General features: G+C 39.6%; 1 protein-coding gene across 1 annotated transcript in view; it reads right to left on the minus strand.

Annotated features, from left to right (window-relative positions):
* abcb6b (ATP binding cassette subfamily B member 6 (LAN blood group) b) overlaps nt 1-19,505 on the minus strand; it is a 49,158-nt gene that overhangs the window by 17,640 nt on the left and 12,013 nt on the right. Inside the window, exons 10-14 of the mRNA XM_028590415.1 lie at nt 19,370-19,446; nt 19,198-19,267; nt 14,318-14,397; nt 10,690-10,747; nt 10,394-10,498 (exon numbers count right to left, since the gene is read on the minus strand). Coding sequence (XP_028446216.1) covers nt 10,394-10,498; nt 10,690-10,747; nt 14,318-14,397; nt 19,198-19,267; nt 19,370-19,446 — 390 coding nt within the window. The remainder of the gene's footprint in view (nt 1-10,393; nt 10,499-10,689; nt 10,748-14,317; nt 14,398-19,197; nt 19,268-19,369; nt 19,447-19,505) is intronic.

Below are 19,505 nucleotides of genomic sequence, written 5' to 3' on the forward strand. Positions count from 1 at the left end.
TTGAATGTCACCTTACATGCCCTTATCTGCAATGCAACTCTAAGGGCTAAACCAACATTCATATCAAATATTTCCATATAGACTGTGCTGAGTTTTCTAGCAACATCACTAGCAAGCCTCTGATCTTTTTGTTTTTTACTGTCCGAGTACACGGCGGAGCCTTGTTAGTAGTGATGTTACTTACATTAGCCTATGTACAGAGGTAGGAGAAAACATAGTGCATGTGTTTCGAGCAGGAGAACATCAGCAAAATACTATAATGTCCAAAAGAACCAAGAGGTCGAAAGTGTGGCTTCATTTCACTAACATTGATGCCAGTAGTCTGCGGGGCAACATATGCAATTCGGTGGTTGTGTGAAAGGGCTGGAACATCTCAAATTTCATGAAACATTTAACTGTTCAGAACATAAATTTGACAGTGGAGAATTGCTCCGTGTTCAATGATCATGGACCACCACAGCCAGCGGAGTCCTCTGACTCCTGGCCTAGCATTGCTGCTTTGCAAGCTAAGTGGTGCAGTGACTTAAAGTACCATCAATTCATATTTGTATATTAACGATGGATCACGTGACTATGTGTTCTGTCAAAGGGGCTGCTCGATTTATGATCGGAGCATCTTAGCATCTTTCAGCTCATTGTTTTTGTTGGCTCACAAATTCAATCAACCTTGTTTCTGGCAACAGGCAAATCATTTTTCAAGAAAAAGTTCTGTTAAACCCACCGTACACCACCTGCCCAGTACCAAACAATTGACAAAGTAACTGATGAAATTATCCGGGGCAGCAACTAGAGCAGGGGACCCCAAATGTCCCTTTCCCGAGCCACATTAACCATGTCTGACTGGGGGAGATATAGTCCCTCCACCTATTCTTAGGTCTTCCCCGAGGCCTCCTCCCAGCTGGACGTGCCTGGAACACCTCCCTAGGGAGGTGCCCAGGGGGCATCCTTACCAGATGCCCGAACCACCTCAACTCTCTCCATTCGACGCAAAGGAGCAGCGGCTCTACTCCGAGCTCCTCACGGATGACTGAGCTTCTCACCCTATCTCTAAGGGAGACGCCAGCCACCCTCCTGAGGAAACCCATTTCGGCCGCTTGTACCCTGGATCTCGTTCTTTCGGTCATGACCCAGCCTTCATGACCATAGGTGAGGGTAGGAACGAATATATTGACCGGTAGATCGAGAGCATTGCCTTCTGGCTCAGCTCTCTTTTCGTCACCACTGTGAGATAAAGTAAATGTATTACAGCCCCCGCTGCGCCAAACTCCGGCTCCATTGTCCCCTCACGAACAAGACCCCAAGGTTTTCACTTGGGGTAAGGACTCATTCCCTACCTGGAGTAGGCACTCCATCGGTTTCCTGCTGAGAACCATGGCCTCAGATTTAGAGGTGCTGATCCTCATCCCAACTGCTTCACACTCGGCTGCGAACCGACCCAGTGAGTGCTGAAGGTCGCAGGCCGATGATGCCATCAGGACCACATCATCTGCAAAGAGCAGCAATGAGATCCCCAGCCCACCGAATTGCAACCCCTCCCCACCACTACTAAGCCTTGATTGGATGGCCCTGAGAAGGAACCCCCTCACCCCATATTTATATAAATATAAAATAGATGTTTTATTATAAATTAAACTACAATATAACGGTCTACAAGTCCAGCTGAAATGATTAGCCAATTAAACACTTAGTTGATTGACAGAACTGTTTGGATTGTTTCCAGTTTGTAAAATGTGAGGATTTTTCTTCATCGAGTACTTTCACTTTTTTTACTTAACATTTTACTGATGATACTTAAATTACATAATTTTACTTAAGTAACATTTTCAATGCAGGACTTTTACTTGTAACAGAGCGCAGTGTGGTATTAGTACTTTTACTTAAGTACAGGAGCTGAATACTTCTTCCACCACTGCAATCCATATTGCATCAGTGAAATAGTCGTAATGTGTTTCTCCCATTTAAGAAGAAGCGTCTGAGCGTTTTAATGAATCTGGCTCTTGATCTGTCCAGAAATAATTTCCGGTTTTCCATGACTCTCTGGTCAGTGTGTAGTACTGGGAGTGTTTCCTGTGGAAAGCTTTCCTCCGCAGCCACAACAATACAAATTCCATTTTATGCACAAGCTCGGTTTGGCTGGTAATCACTCGCTTTCCTTTAATTTCTTCTTTAGCCGTTTACTTTTGGTATTTATTCCACTTTAGAACAACACAGCATCTGTTTCTTCTTGAGACAGGCTGACAGAGCTCCAACACCAAATGTCAGATGGAGAATGTCAAATGACTGATGGAGAGGGAAAAGAAAAAAATAATTTTTTTAATGTTATCATTGAGACATCAACGGCACAGCTGTCCTCACATACAAAGACTAACAGTACAGTGAATCTGTAAGATGAAGCTTTATCGCCGCTGTTTGCTACCACATATGTTTATATACAGTGCTCGGCATAATTGAATACACCCATGCTAAAGTTCATTAAAAAGAGGAATAAAAAAATTATCTTTTGGAAATTGATCTTAATGCCTTAATTAAAGAAAATGAGGAAATAGGACACCAATTTTCTTTGTGAATGAATAATGTATCGTAAATAAATAAATGTTCTTCCTTAAAATACAGGGGGAATAAATAAGTACACCCCTATGTTCAGTTCCCATAGAGGTCGGCAGATTTTTATTTTTAAAGGCCAGTTAGTTCATGGATCCAGGATACTAAGGATCCTGATAAAGTTCCCTTGGCCTTTGCAATTAAAATTGCCCCATATCATCACATAGCCTTCACCATACCTAGAGATTGGCATTTTATTTCAGTTAGCCTAATAGCTGGTTTGATTTGCATTGAGGTTTGGGTTACCTCTTATCAGTTTCTCCTAATGTCAGCAATTGATTGGGTTCTTTCCATAAGATCATCCCATGTCCCCGTTATTAAAAAAAAGGTCCACAGATTCCTCTCACGTTTTAAGTCATTGTAGACTTTGTCATAAAGACCACAGTCTTTCTATAACCTTAACCGTGGGCTTTGAGTTGCCTAAACAAACCATTTAAAGAAAAATAAGCCTTTTGTATGTATGCTGCTGAAAAGCACTTGATTTAACTTGATAACGACATTCACTTTTAGATAAATAACAAATGACTGAGATTTTGTTGTAAAATTAGAGCAGGTCCAGCATTACAGAGCTCCAGGAAATCACTGCACGGGCAAAGAAATAGTCGGGCACATAACCCTCGACAAACTGTCGTTTTTATACTTAAGTTGTTGTAAAGAAAACTTAACACACACACACACACACACTCTCTCTCTCTTTCACACACCCACACGCACACGCACACACACACACACACACACACACACACACACTCTCTCTCTTTCACACACCCACACGCGCACACACACACACACACACACACACACACCTTTTTGGAAATCGAGAATGGGGGGGCTATGGCTACTGTTCATAACAGCCAGTGATGGAAGAAGTATTCAGATCCTTTACTTAAGTACTAATACCACACTGTAAAAATACTCTGTTACAAGTAAAAGGCCTGCTTTTGAAAATGTTACATAATTAACAGTATGTAAGTATCATCAGTAAAACGTACTTAAAGTATTACATGTAAAAGTACTCAATGCAGAAAAATCCTCACATTTTGGAAATTGGAAACGATCCAAACAGTTCTGTCAATCAACTAAGTGTTTAATGGTCTAATCATTTCAGCTGGACTTGTAGGCCGTTATATTGTTGGGTAGTTTAATTGATAATAAAACATTGTATTTTATAAACAAATGTATTTTGTGTGCAAAAATCTTAATTTGTAAAGTAACTAGTAACTACAGCTGTCGGAGTAAAAAAACAACAATATTTCTCTCTGAGATGTAGCGGAGTAGAAGTAGAAAGTGGCATGAGAAGAAAAGACTCAAGTAAAGTACAAGGAGCTCAAATTTGTACTCAAGTAGGGTACTTAAGTAAATGTCCTTAGTTACATTCCACCACCGGTACCAGCTATAAACACTTTGGCCGTCCGATGTGGTTGGACAGCACATCGATCAAGGTTCTATGGGTTTTGTTTCCTTTGGACAGCCAGGCTAGCTCTTTCCTCTTGTTTCCTGTCTTTGTGCTAAAATAACCTAACCTGCTAAAGCTTTATACTTACCATACAGACATAAGAGGGGTATTGATCTTCGCGGTATAAAAAACTAATTACACATATTTGACAAATTATCAAACTAATCCTTTTCATAACTTGGTCTAATTCTCCTGCTCTAAGTCTGCATTGGTTCAGCTTAGTTATTGATACACGTTCCTGCATGCTTTAATAAATGCTTGCTGTTTGGGAGGCTCTTTACTGACAAACAGGAAGGTGTGTCACAGAATAACAAGGTAAAACTGTAGCCCAGTTATGAGCAGTGATTGCCATCATGGCTGAACAGGAACTTGCCTAAATAGAAACTGCTGTTTATATCCCTTGAAATAAAATGTTTTATAAAAAGTAAACCTGAAGAACACCTTGAAGAAAAAAAAAAACCCACAGATGACTCACACCAGCACTCAGTAACCCATTAGCCTGCAATGTTATGGCCAGCAGAGTCGGACTCATCAGAGCTTTACCACATGTGGCTGCCATATGCAGAGACCAAAATTAAAAAAAAAAAAGAGGTTCGAGAGGTTGAGCTGTGTCCACAGTGTCTGCTGTTCAAGCAACAAAGTGTTGCAAAGTAAAGAACTGGACACAGTTTTGCAGATATTGCAGATATAATCAGCAGAAAATGTTACAATTTTCAAATGTGACTAAACATTTACAGACTGAGATCACAACTCTCTCACACGTTTTGAAATAATTCAGAATCTCGTTTTAGTTTCATCTGAATGCATCTTTACAGTGTGGTGGCGTTAGACGTACTGCATGGCCAGTATGGGAAGGAGGAATGATTACCGTGATCAATAACTCTCTCAAAATGTACATATGGCCATGTGAGTAATGTGTTAAGACAGATTTTGGAACAATTTGAAATGTTCCTTTAAACTGCTGAAAAGAAACCATCCTTCAATCTCCAAGCATCTGTGTGCAACAAGCAGAACATCCGGGATTCATCGGGAACATGTGGTCAACATCACTGATAAGAATCATATATTAAACTACCATCACAGAGTCTCCTGTCATCGCATTAAAAGTATTTCGGTGAACATTTCAATCTGTAGTAGATAAAACGAATGTACTGCCCCGTGAAAGGAGCAAAACTCTACATTCAGTATTAGAAAGCTGAGCTTTCAAACACATCTGGAAAGAAAAATTAAGTTGCATGCACAGAAAAATGCTAATATAGTGGACCTTGAGTTAAGTTTTTGTCAAACGACATGAAAGGCATTTGTGATATTTGGATTCTTTGCGCAGGTAAGGGTTAGCCAGGAAAACTGTAAAGCAGATTTTTACTTGGCAAAATGGGAAATATGTTTATTCGCTTTCTTGAAGATTGACAACACTTTCATGTCAGTACACTAAATATGAAACTCGTGCAAGCAGGCAATTAACTGCAGCAATTAAATGCAGCAAGGGGAAACTGTTAGCCATGTGTCTACAGGCATCTCTAAGTGTTGTCATCTCTAAAGTAGTTGTTTTCACGGAGAGTTATGTGCTGCAGGAATTTCTTGGCCAGAACCAGTCTTCATGCTAAGCTAAGCGTACCACCTGCTGGCTCTAGCTTTGTCTTAACAGTAGCGGTTAGAGAGGAGAGTAGTAACGATCTTCTCATCCCGAAATGTCAAACTACTCCTTTAAAGATTTTGGCATCCAGTGAAATTGCACTGGACTCGGCACATCTCAACACCCTGATTCGTTTGTTTGGATGACTGAATGACCTGTCAGGGTGGCAGAGATGGGGAGTCGAGTTTGAGACTTGGACTCAAGTCACACTTAAAGGGATACGCCACCGTTTGTTGAAATAAGGCTTATCACGGTCTCCCCTAGCTGTAGATAGGTGGGCCAACGCATTTTTTGTGCATGCATTGTTTTAGTCCGGTGCAACACAGGCAGTGCCGCCGCTAGTTAGCTTAGCGTAGTGAATGGAATCCTATGTTGCCGGTTAGCATGTTGTGAGTAAAAGTGAGCCAACAAAAGACAAAAAAACAACCTAATTACTTGCACTGAGACAAAAAATGTGTTGGCCCACCTATCTACAGCCAGGGTAGACCGTGATAAGCCCTATTTCAACAAACGGTGGTAAAATTCCTTTACACACAGTGACTTCAGACTTGACTCGGACTCGAGATGCGGGAAATGAGCTGAATGTTATTCCTCTCCCTGCGTAACCTGTAACCTACCTATGTAACACGTAGTAGGTAGCGAATCTGGACAACAGCAAACATGTCAACCGCACCGGCAGCTGCTGTGCCATTCATCAGACGCTTTGGTTTAAATATCTTAATCTAATTTTATCAGGCACTTACAAAACGCACCCTGATAGCTTAGCAACTCAGCAAGCGGACCCTCCCCAAATGGCATAGCCCCGGTCGGCCTATGACGTAAAGCCACTGTACACCTCTTTTTTTCCTCGTCATGTTTGGAAGTCTACCGGTAACGTTCACAGACAGTGTGTGAGTCTAATGATGATCTAATTGAGTGTAAAGGATGGCGGCTTTTAACTGAGGGACAACAGGAAACATGCATAACAGATGTTGTTGTGCAAAAACTGCTGGCATCAAACCCAAAGCCTCCTCGTCCTTCTCTTCCCTGTAACAGAGGCAAGACTTTACGACCACCTTTTGATCCACATTCTTATTTATTGATTCATCAGTTGTTAGCTATTGAAGGGACCTACCATCTAGTTTATTTCATGATGTCAGTTCCTCGTTTTCACCTGCATTGTGAATAACAACTCACAGCTCACGCAGCTATTAAAAGTTATCGCCATATATTTTAAGGACTTATCATCTGCCGATGAGGACGGCCTCCTCCCATTAACACAATCTTATTGTTTTCTTTTTGTTTTAACCATTAACCAGATCAGTATGTCGAAGCTTTACAAAAAGTAATTTTTAAAAGTTTTGTAAATTAACATTATACTATATCATAACTACAATCCTATTAAAAAGCTAGCAGTACAGATCTAACAAAAAATTTAAAAGAAGTCTATGTCTGTCTGTCTGTCTGTGCATACTTCGACTTCCTTCACAACCGTTCATGCGATCGACTTCAAACTTGGCGGTGGTATTGCTGAGGACCCAAGGAAGTGCAGTGCAATGTCGAGTGCAGGCTACAGTGCAGTCAAGAAAGATAAAGAGACCAGAGATCACCGGGGATGTTACACTGTAGCACAGAGATTTCAAGCCTCCGCAATGTAACTTTTGGAAAGAACGCCTTTGTTCCCGGGAATAACATAGTCCCAAATAGCTAGCTGTTAGCAAATGATGCGTATCCTCTAGGATTGCTCACAGGGCTGTAGTCAAGTCCACTTTTGTCGAGTCCAAGACAAGTCCAAGACGCTAGATGGTGTTTTAAGCCCCCACCGTCGACTTCAAGGCAGCGCTGCGACCATCGACAATAAGGCCCCTAACCCTAACCCTAACCCTTGCCTAACCCTAGTGCCTTCCATGCAGCGCTGCCTGGAAGACAATGTTGGGGGCTCCAAACACCACACACCGTCCAAGACCAGGACTAGTCGAGACTGAGTCAAGACCGAGTCCAAATGAGAGACAGTCAAGACTAAGAAAGAAACAATCCAATTAAGCCATATTATTTATTTTACGTATAACAATTTTAATTTAAACACTTAAGTCACATAAAGTTGAAGTGCAACTTCACATTTTAGATGAGTCTTTTTATTCTGGTGTGACAAGAACATTCTGGACTGCCGATGGAAAATGTAACAAATAACAAGGTGTCACTAAAAAAACTGACAGGTTCACATTCTTGAACTTAATACTTGTCTTAACCTGTTAACATCCACCTCTTTTGCCTGATTTTCGCCTATTTCTCGTTCCCAAAGGGAAACGCTTATAACAGAAGAACTGTAAGGCCAAAATACATGGATGAGGCATCATTTGAAACCTAATTTCTTCTACTTTATAGACATGTGCTTGATTAGCATGTGATTAAAACAGAACATACACTACAGCAGTTCAAACATGGTTCAAAATAGTTATTTTGGTCCGGTCTAAAAAAACGTAATTTTTGAAAAAAAATAACAAAACAATACTTTGTGCCACACTATGCAGGACACAACACAAACCTTCTACACCTTGTCAAGAAGACCTATATAAAGTTTCAGAACTCTAGTCCTAACCTAATGGGAGCTAGGGAGTTTTCAGTATTTGGTATAACAAGTGTCACCGGTGTGCCAAAACTTCTCCAAAACTTTTCCAAGTGACCAAATGTTGCTAAATGCTTTTATTCACTTCTATGCTATTAGAAAAAACATACAAAATACTTAAAATGACTTAAAAAACCTTTTTACATTCATTCAAACACTGTTGATCATATTTTTTTCTCATAAATCACATGTATGTGCTTGCTGGCTCTGGGAGGCGGGGCTTAGGTCTGTTACCCATTCATTTGGACTGGTTCCCATTGGATATTCCTATCATGCTATATACCATTGGAAAGGGAATGTGATTGGCTACAACTGCCATGATTGACGTGTTGATAGCCAATGACAGCTTTTTCTAAGATGGCTGCTCAGAGAGATGACGCAGCGTATTGACGCTCCACAGTGGTAGCGCTTGTTTGGGCGTCCGGGGTTGTCCCGGGGTGAAAACTTAACAGAAAAAGGTGGGGATAATTTCATTGTGTAGGCAGCAACCTGAGGAAAACAACTATACCCAGCAACACGGTGCAGGGCAAGGAGAAATATATTATTTCAGACGGAACGAGATCGGCTAATGAAGTTAGCAGACAGTTAGCGGACAATTAGCATGGGTTCTACAGGACAATATTCATAACCTGGATTAATTCTTGTGAAAAAACCTTGTTATCCTTTTGATCTGTGGACACTTACGGACTAGAGGAATATATATAAGCCAGGAATGGACGCGGATTGAGGTTTAGGACAGCGTACAGGTAGGGAAGCATCATAATTCTTTTTTTTTTTTTTTTTTTTTTTCAAATAGCATGAGCACTAAGATAATGAATAATGCTTTGGTGCTTATGATTTCAGTAAAATGAACTGAATGATTCAATTGCAGAGAATTTTACGAATCAAACGATATACAGCATGTCCATATTGACAAACGTTTTGAACTTTTGTGGTTAAATACTATTATGTAACACATCAGAACACGTCTGTTAACCCCCACCGGCCCGTCGGCGGGCCGGTGGGACCCAAGGAAGAGTAGTGTCAAGCGTGAAGTTGTTTGGATGAGTGGTTCTCCGGTAGTATATATTGTAGTATACATTTACATTTCTCACTGGAGACTTACTGAAAAATAAAAAGCCCCCGATACAGCCTATCACAACAACAGAATGAATCAGTTGAGTGGAGGGAGATGAGGCGTCTAACCGCTTCCCTTCTCCTCCTCCTCCTGGAGAGCCTCAAGAAACCCAGGTTGAGAACAAGTCTGAAGTTGATTAAAGAGACGACCACATCTGTGAATGTGTGTGTTGATTAAAACAGTCCTCCTGCTGTGTAATTGTAAACGAGCGTCCTCATAATCATCGCCAGCCTCTTCATCTGAACAAGGCTGTCTGTAATAAAACAGGTGTGTGGGTGTGTGTTTGTGTGTGCATGCGTGCTGTTTGGATTTTTGGCAAATCATAAACAGAGTTATTTCAGCTACAATAAATGGGCTATCACGCGCGCGCGCATGCGCACACACACACACACACACACACACACACACACACACATCTGACATCTGGACTCGTTGCTGTATTATTCAAGAACCTTTTACTATGACTTATTCACAGTGTGACTGGAGCTTACATCAGCCATATGGGTGTGTGTGTGTGTGTGTGTGTGTGTGTGTGTGTGTGTGTGTGTGTGTGTGTGTGTGTGTGTGGAGAGCGAGGGAAGGTGGAAGTCAAGGTGCATGAGGCAAAGGCAGGACACAGAAGTGAAGAGTAAAATACAGGAAAAGAGGATTGAAGAAAGATGAAAAGAGACAGAAACAAGCACATGAGTCAGAGAGATAGACAAAACACAACACAACTGATGGTAAAAAAAAAAACAAGGGTCGTGACACTTGCTAAAATTTAAAGTAATACTTGACAAATTAGGAAATATGTATATACGCTTTCCTCCAAAGAGTTCATAGATCAATGCCGCGTTCATGTCTGTGCACTAAATATGAAGCTACTGCCAGCAGGCAGTTGGCATAGCTTAGCACAAGAAGCCAGGAAACTGCTAGCCGGGCTCGGTCCAGAGTTCAAAAATTCCATCTGACGAGTTTTATGGGTCTTTGTGCGTTTACCTTGGAGATGTCCTGACCATCGATGCGGATGCTGCCACTCTGAGGGTCGTAAAATCTGAACAACAGACGCAGGATGGAGCTTTTCCCTGATCCAGACGGACCAACCTGCACACACACACACACACACACACACACACACACACACACACACACACACACAGACACATTATTGAAAACAGCAATTTATAGAATTTAAAGTGTTGGCTCGAACATTTCACACACAAAAAGGTGTTGATATGTAACCATGCAGATAGTTTTGGTTCTTAGTAGTTGTAGTAAATGGAGGACCAACGTACCAACGCGACTGTCTGTCCCGCCTCCACCGTAAAGGACACATCCCTAAGAATCTCAGTGCTGCACGCACGCGCACACACACACCCCCCCACACACACACACACACACACACACACACACACACACACACACACACACACACACACACAACAGCATTGATCAGGATCAAAATGAAAGCTTACGGATTAAAGAAAAAACAAGCAGGACCAGTGGTGGAATGTAACTAAGTACATTTACTAAAGTTTTTTTTTTTTTTTTTTTTTTTTTTTTGATTTATTAGACAGTAACAGAAATAAATGCATAACAAGATGCCATCACAGTGACATTGAACATTTAACAGAACTGTCGAGGATAACACAAGAAAGTTACAAACTTATTTCCATTGTGGTCCTCGTTGTAGTCTGATAAAGATGTCCAGGCAAGCTACAGCTGACTAAAAGGTACCTTGTGTACACTCAACCATATCCAAATACAAATAAAAAGTACTGTACTTAAGTACAAATGTGAGGTACGCCACTACATTGCAGAGAGAAATATTGTACTTTTCACTCCACTACATTAATCCGACAGCTGTAGTTACTTTATAAATTAAGACTTTTGCACACAAAACACTGTTTGGATCGTTTCCAGTTCCAGGCTCAATTAATAAAAGTCAATGTGTTTCTTAGAGTGTTAGTCATCCTCCAGACAGCAGGTGACGGTAACCAGCTGTGATACGTCTGAATACAGATGAAGCTTGTCATGAACGTGCACTGTGTACGTCTCGGCCTTCTTCACCTTCATTTAAACATCCTCACATTAATTTTAATTAATGTTCTTTTTAACAACATGTCATCCAACCCAAAGGACTAAACATTATCAAGTGATTCATATAAAGGTTTTCTGAACAGCCATCTCTGTAGTCAGGGTTTGGCTAGGTTTCTGCAACAGAACTATTAGGTTAAGGTTAGGGTAACATGGTGGTCATGGTTAAGGCGAGACACTACAGGCAAACACATTGTTTAAGTTTTTTTTAATGATGTTGGGCTATTTTGCTTCCTTAACGTCTTCTTTCATAACTAGTGGGCGGGGGGGAACAGCCACCGAAATACACATTTAGTTGTTTATTTTATTTTTACTAATTGCGTCTTTAGATTTCTCTGAAATTTACTAAAAGTTAGATAACACCTCATTTGCACATTAAGGCTATGTTCACACTTACTGTCTTTTTTAAGCTGCCAGCGTCTGTTTTACATTATAATCCTATGGAGTAAACCATGTTTTCAAAAAAAAAAATTTCATTCTTTTAGAATTTGAAAAAAGTTCAACTTTTCTGAAAAAAACGCCCTACGTCAAGTGCTTTTTTGACAGCCGACCAATGAGAAGCAGAGTAGCCAGACCTGTCGTTTCCATAACAACAAGAAAAAATGGAGCTGGAGCACAGCGAGTTATACGGTATGACCATAGACAGTATATAATGGACCAATAGACCCCGTTGCTCTGGACGGAGACCAGTGAAGGCTATTAGAAGCACTTTTCCGGTGATGGCCAGCTTTACTGCGCAGCCTCCAACTGAGAGAATGTGACGTGAGCAACGTGTCTGAAAGTTATAAGTCTTCTGGTAGCTGTGCCAAGAGAAATCTCAATCATTCCCAATCTTACAGATACGGAGACTGTAGGTGTATGTAAGGAGATAACATGGGCACAGGCTAATTATTGATCACTAACATCTTAGTTAACATTAGTAATTAAACCTAAATATCTCATGTAAGTCAAAACTGCCTGCGAGCTTCTCCTGTACTATACGGTAATTCCTCTACTATGCGACAGTAAGGCACTTGGTTATGACATAATCGTTAGCTTATTTTTACAAAAATGTCTGCTACGGAGCCATAACGTGAGGTACAAGGTAATGGAGCCTTTTATACATTGTTGTGTTTCTTTGGAACTAAACAACGGACAAATAGAGTCTTTAAACGCTTCAGATGTAAAGTTATTCGCAGTCAAGTACGTCAGCTCAGACAGCTGTGTGTCCTATTGTACGTTTTACTTATCTATTTTTTATAGCTTTAGTTACTTTGCATATTCATATTAATTATACAAAATATTATGAATAATCTGTGATGTATTAAAGTGGATAAAGATGAGACTTTATTGATCCAGTGGTGAAATTCACAAGCTAGCTGCCAAGTCAAACTTCCGCTGTTATTTTGGTGAAAGTAACTCAAAAGTAATGCAAAAGTAGTGTAATGCATTACAATTCAGAGACAGTAATATTGTAATATAACTAATTACTCTCAAATGACAGTAAGTAGTAATCTACAATGTATTACATTTTGGAAGTAACTTGTCCAACACTGGCTCTAGCTAGGATACTGTAGAAGTAGCGGTTGTTATGGTAACAAAAGACGCTCTTAGCTGCTTTTTGGAATAAAAATGCTGCCAGCTTTTTTTTTCTCACTACAACCTACTACTAGTTAACTTTTTCTTGTCAAAAAAGACACCAAGTGTGAACATTACCTTAAACATTAAATCTCATGTATGGAATTTGACAATACATATCGTTGAAGGCCAGTTTTATTCCTATCTTTATTCTGATTTTTTTGCAGAGGGTTTGTTCATATATTATTCATAGCAGCAAGATAGAAGAATTTTGAACCTAGCTTTTTCCAATGTTCAGATATCTGTTCTGGAAATGGATGCAAATTAGCACATATTTAATAAGAGAATGCCTCATTTGCATAATTAAACATACAATTTCAGAAAACTCATAATACAAGTAATAATTGTCTTAATGTAAGTAATAAACTGGGGAAGATTCATGGTGATATCTATTAAAGTTTTTACCTTATTCACCTGTAGTGTCTCCCCTTAACCCTGCTGTTGTCCTCGGGTCCAATTTGACCGGTTTTCAAAGTTTCTATATTTTGAGTTAATATATCACCACATTTGGGTTTCTTTCAACCATATTGCCCCATAATAACATGGATGGTTTCATAACACGCTCTTCACAAGTGAAATTACGGATCGGATCTCTACTTTCATTTAATTCTGGTAGTTTTATATAATTTTATTGCATTATCCTGACTAAACTTTTACATCACTGAGATTATCCATTACCTTCATTCCTCTGATCTTAACTATTAGTCAAAATCATTCATAATTTCTACTTTTTTCTAACACAAAAATTAGATGATTTCATATAAATGAGGTTTATTGACTAAAACTTCCAAAAAAATAAGAGTAAAACTAGTGTAAATAAGTTGGTTATAGTGCTGAATATACTGGTGGTAATGGGGGAAAAAAGTGCAACCAAACATTGAAATAAGCGCCAAAAATGTTGAAAAGTAAGCAAAACATGGAAAAAAGCGGGAGTGTCTAAAAAAGTGTTAATTTTGACCCGGGAGGATAACATAAGGGTTAAAACAAACCACCACTGACAGTTGGTGATACAGGATGCAAACAGCGGTCTCTGATGTCACAGTCAGATAGTTTTTTCATATTTCCCTCTAAGTGTTTGACTAAACAACCAATGCTGTTGTTTCTCTGCTGAGGACGGTCTTTGTTTTTATGTACAACTGAATAAAATCAGATCAAATTTTAGAAAAATGTGGATTTCAATTGTGAATAGATTTGTTAATAACTACACACCCAGGCACGTAGCTGAAACAGACTCTGTCAAACTCCACCTGACCTGCTGTGAGCTGCAAGTCCCGTGCATCCTCTGAATCCTGAACCTGTGAGGAAGAGGAGGAGGAGGAGGAGGAGGAAGAGGAGGAGGAGGAGGGGAAACCAGGGTAAGAGAGACAAGGAACACAGGAGGAGAAAAGGAACTGTTAAGATCAACTTTTACGTCACATTGGATGAAAGAATAATGTTATGTTCCAATATCAGTATCAGATAAGCCTCCGATACTGCCTAAAATGCTGGTATTGTTATCGGAAAGTACTGGAGTTCATGCATCGATCCGATACCACGTTATTTAGCCCAGAAGTAAATCGAATTTAAAGGTCACATAACATGCTTTTCTGTGTTTTCATATCTACAATGTTATAATGTTGGATTGTCATGTTAAACGTGGCCAAAACTTCCAATAATGAGGTATTTTAGACAAATTCCTGTGAGCTAAAACGTTCAGATTTCCAACTATTCTGAACACTCTGGTTTCAACAGTTTTTTCTACTCTCGGCTAAGTCTTACGCAACTCTAAGACGGCCTTCTTTGATTGGTCATCTGCTCCAAGTAGGCAGGACTGGAGGGTTTTTTTTAAAGACACTGCGGCGTAAACATTGACCCATAGTAACTACATGCAGTAAACAATGTCAACTTGGCTGCCAATGTTTTACATTTTTCTCCCCATTTCCGGGTCGCATTACTGCTGAAACATGTCCGATTGGGTAGTGTTTGGTTCAGAAGCCTTTATCTGCGTTTTTTGAGGGTAGAAAGCGCTGCTTTGTTTCACTACAATCTAACGTTCGCATACTGCTAACTATTAAGTAGCTACATGCTAACGCTAGTCACTTTACTGCTGGGGCGTGTCTGGTTGTGTAATATTTGGTTTAGAAGCCTTTATTGGTGATTGTTCACAGTACAAAGTCCTACAATATACTCTGTTGCTGTAGCTCCAGCTTCAACTAGCTAGCTAGTGAAACACGGCGCGGAGGCTCTGGAGTTTCCAGGAAGCACGCTGGCCAATCAGTACAGAGTGAGCTTTTTCGGGAGGAGGGATTAAAGAAAAAAAAAATGTTTTACATTAAAGCATGTAAACATGTTCTAGTACAAACACAAAATGCAAGTATAATCCTGAAAATGCTATAAAGTAGTTGCACTTTAAAGTAGTTTATGTTCTTTTTCCATTAACGGTGACTGTCAAACTGGAGAATAAAAGAAAGTTCTGTGGCGTTCATTGTTTTTGTTTGTTCATGTTTCACAAAGAGTTTAACCTGAGCCTGGCCATTCAACAATTATAGAAATCATATCACATCCATACAGGGATGGTAGTATACAGCTGACATGATGATATGGTCAAGAGCTCCAGAGCAAGCGAGTGGAAGGACCTTGAGTTGAGATTTCTTTCTTTTTTTATCAACTGCTGTTCCCACGTTGAAAAATAAAGTGTCAAACTTGTGTATACACTAAATAGTAAGGTTTATATGTTATTGTCGAGAGGACAATTCAAAAAGAAAAGGAGGAGGGAGGTGAAGAGAGGGAGGAGAGAGCTAGAGTGGGAGAAAAGAGGAGGAGAAGAAAAGGGGACAAGAAGGACAGATGAGAAATAAGAGGATGAGAAAGAAAAGTGAGTGTGCTTTACACAATAAAGATAATCCTTTATTTTCCCCTTTATCCCCTTCTTCTTTTCTTTCTTTTGCTTGTTTTTTTAACTTTAATGCTAGATAACTTATTCGTTTAAACTGTTAGCCACTGTCATCATCCTCTCTTATGGATAAAACACAAGACTTCAAGGCACCTAACCATAACCATAACCATAGCCTAATCCTAGTGCCTTCCAAGCATGCTGAAGGAGACGTTTGGGGCTTAAAACACCGATAAACTTCTTTCAGGTGCAGGACAGACATTGATAATTATAAACTTTTGTCCAGAATAAAAAAAAATTTGTAAAATATCTCATTGTTTTATACCAACTACATTGTGGTTTTTTAAAAAAAATAAAAAATTCTACACCATCAGCACAATCCGAACAGATAACAGATAGCAGACGCTCCTTTATGCCAGAGATGACGGACATCGGCCCCATCTGTGCTGCTTTTGAGACGGGGCTCTTGTACACACGGGAAGTCAGGATCAGGGTCATGGAGAAAATGACAAGACTGCAACCCTCTCACGTTCCAGGATGGGACTTTTAAAAAGGCACATAAAAAAAATCTGAAGATCACGAATTTATGTACTCCACATCCGGCGAAAGGGACTGAAAATCGCCCAAGACCCCACACACCGGGCTAACCCCTTACTGGTGACTCTGACTGAAATCTATTACATCAAAAAACATCCTGCTTTCTTAACAGCACTTATTGCAGAACCATTCAGCTACTCAATGGATCCTCAACACTACAACAGCACCTCACGGATACAATGCACTGACACTTCATAACTCTTCACTTTTAAGTAGGGTGCCCTTCAGCAGAGGCACTAAAATCTTTTTTATTATGGGTTAAATGGTATGCATTTGTGTGTGTGTTTCTATATGTGTCTTTATGTGTTTTCTTTAACGGGTATTGACTGTCTGCTATGAATGGTTTCTGTTGTTTTGGAATGAGCACACTGCACCAAATTCCTAGCAACTTAGTTGCATGGCAATAAAGTATTGAATCTTGAAAAGGGAAATCCTACCATCCCCCTTCTTTTTCCTTCCCATTATATTTAACTTTTTCCCTTTCTCACTTGCTGCGTCCTCTCTTCCTTCATACCATCCATCCTTCTCACATTATCCTCCTTACCATAAGTCTTCATATCTTCATATATGCACTAACTGATGTTGTGTTGTAATCGTAGGCGTAATTTACAGGGGGGGTGGTATAATCAAAATTGGCCAGTGCAACCCCCCCCCCCCAAAAAAAAACAAAACTTTTTATATACTTTTTATATTATAATTTCCTTGACATAAATAAGACATTTGCATCATAACAATACAGAAAAGGCACAAATTGTTTCACCAAAATGCAGGAAATTAAGTGTCTGACATTTTGTATTGACATTTGCAAAGTTTGCTTGTAATCGGAAGAATTATTACCATCAGATCACTCTCTCCTTTCCTCCTTTCCCATCCTCCTCCTCCTCCTCCTCCTCCTCCTCCTCCTCCTCCTCCCTGACTCCCCTCGCCTGCAGCTTCCCAAGCCAAAAGAAAAGGGCCGCTGTGATTTTAAGGTGCTCTAATGCTTTTGTCTACATTCATGTGGCTGTTTACCATATCAAGGGCCTGTGAATGTAGGAGCCTTTAGTCAGGCAGCCGGAGGACGCCTTTTCCCACCGAAACACACACACACACACACACACACACACACACACACACACACACACACACACACACACACACACAACACAAACACTTGTTGATCTCCTGATCCGCTGACTTCTGACTGTGTGAGCTTCTGTTGCCAAGCACGACTGAAGCAAAGCGATCAGAAATGAACACTTAATAAGATTTCAGTTTTTTATATCCACTTATTTGTAATTATTATATTTATTTCATATTTTAATATACACACACCTCTCTATATATTTTATTTCTAGTTTATGCTAATCTGCGATTATTCTTACTTCTTAACTTTTTAGTTTAGTATTTAGTTTCTTATCCTAGTATCATAGTAGTTTGTTCCTTGGGTGCTTAAAACAGCATTTTGAGCCTCTATATGTCCTGTACATATGGCAGAATTGACAATAAAGTTGACTTTGACTTGACTTTATTTTAGACTTAACAAGAAAATACATTGTGTTATTTCATATCTAAGCTGATTTGCACTAACTTGAACCACTTTTACAGCATTTGCAATAGCAGTGTATTATTATTAATGTTGATTTTAAAATATATGAGCCAAACAATAATGTTATATTTGTTCTGTAATATGACTAATTGGATGACTTGATAAGTTTCCTCTACAGGGAGAAAGTATTCGTTTATAAGGCGGAGAAAATATTTTGTTGCTAGGAACATTATTCATAATAATAATAATAACATTATTCATAATAATAATTTACACTTTAATTATCTCGCAAAGGAAATTACAATGTTTTCACTCTGTTGTTATTATTATACATTACATACAGGCCTGAAACACACACACATGCTCAGTACCTATACACACACTAATGGAGAGATGTCAGAGGGAGGGGGCTGCAGCGGTCGGTTGGACAGGCGCCCTGAGCAGTTTGGGGTTCGGTGCCTTGCTCAAGAGCACCTTGGCAGTGACCAGGAGTTGAACTGGTATCTCTACAGCTACCAGTTAACCAGTTTCCCAACCCAGCTCCCTGGCTACTGCCATCCCAGACTTGGTTCAAAATGAATTTAAAAATCTAAATGCATTATTATTATAATTATTTGTTTTTTTCCACTATTTTATTTATTGTGTCTACTTATATAACCAACTTCTTCTTTTAGAATTTTGCTTTTCCTTTCACTCATTTATTTTCTCGGGATTTTCAATTATGTTTAAGTATTTCATTCCATTCTTCTTCTTTTTTTTTGGGGGCTTTTCTGTCTTTAATTATGACAGGACAGCTATGTGAGAAAGGGGAGAGAGAGGGGGGAAGACACGCAGGAAATTGTCACAGGTCAGATTCGAACCCTGGACCTCTGCGTCGCCTGCTCTACCACTGAGCCAACCGGGCCACCATTCCATTCTTTTCTACGTATATATAATATTTATTTTATTTTCTTAAAATCTGAAAAAGATTCATATATGCCTTATTATGTACACCAATGTGTTTCCCAATAACAATTTTAAGAAAAAAAAAAGAATAAAAAAATCTATATATACCGTTGATACCTTTTCCAGACGATTATTGTGTTTTGTGACTCTCACCTCTTTCTGCTCCGTCAACAGTGCCAGCATGTTCTCCATGTCAACAAATGCACTCTGAATCAGCCTGTAGAGACACACGATGCAGATTTATGTACTGTATATCACAGATGCTGATCATGGGTCATAGATCTTCAGGGCTCAGTGGCCTCCTGTACATTAACCTCACCTGTAGTAGGTGCCAAACCAGTTCAGAGGAGTGTACAGCTGGATGATGTAGGTACCAAATAAAACATAGTCTCCAACCTGAGTGGAAAGTTAACACATAAAGCTAGTGAACATTCCGGCTCCTATACTAATCAAAG

Source organism: Perca flavescens, chromosome 11 (genome assembly GCF_004354835.1).
Source record: "Perca flavescens isolate YP-PL-M2 chromosome 11, PFLA_1.0, whole genome shotgun sequence".
Lineage (NCBI taxonomy): Eukaryota > Metazoa > Chordata > Actinopteri > Perciformes > Percidae > Perca > Perca flavescens.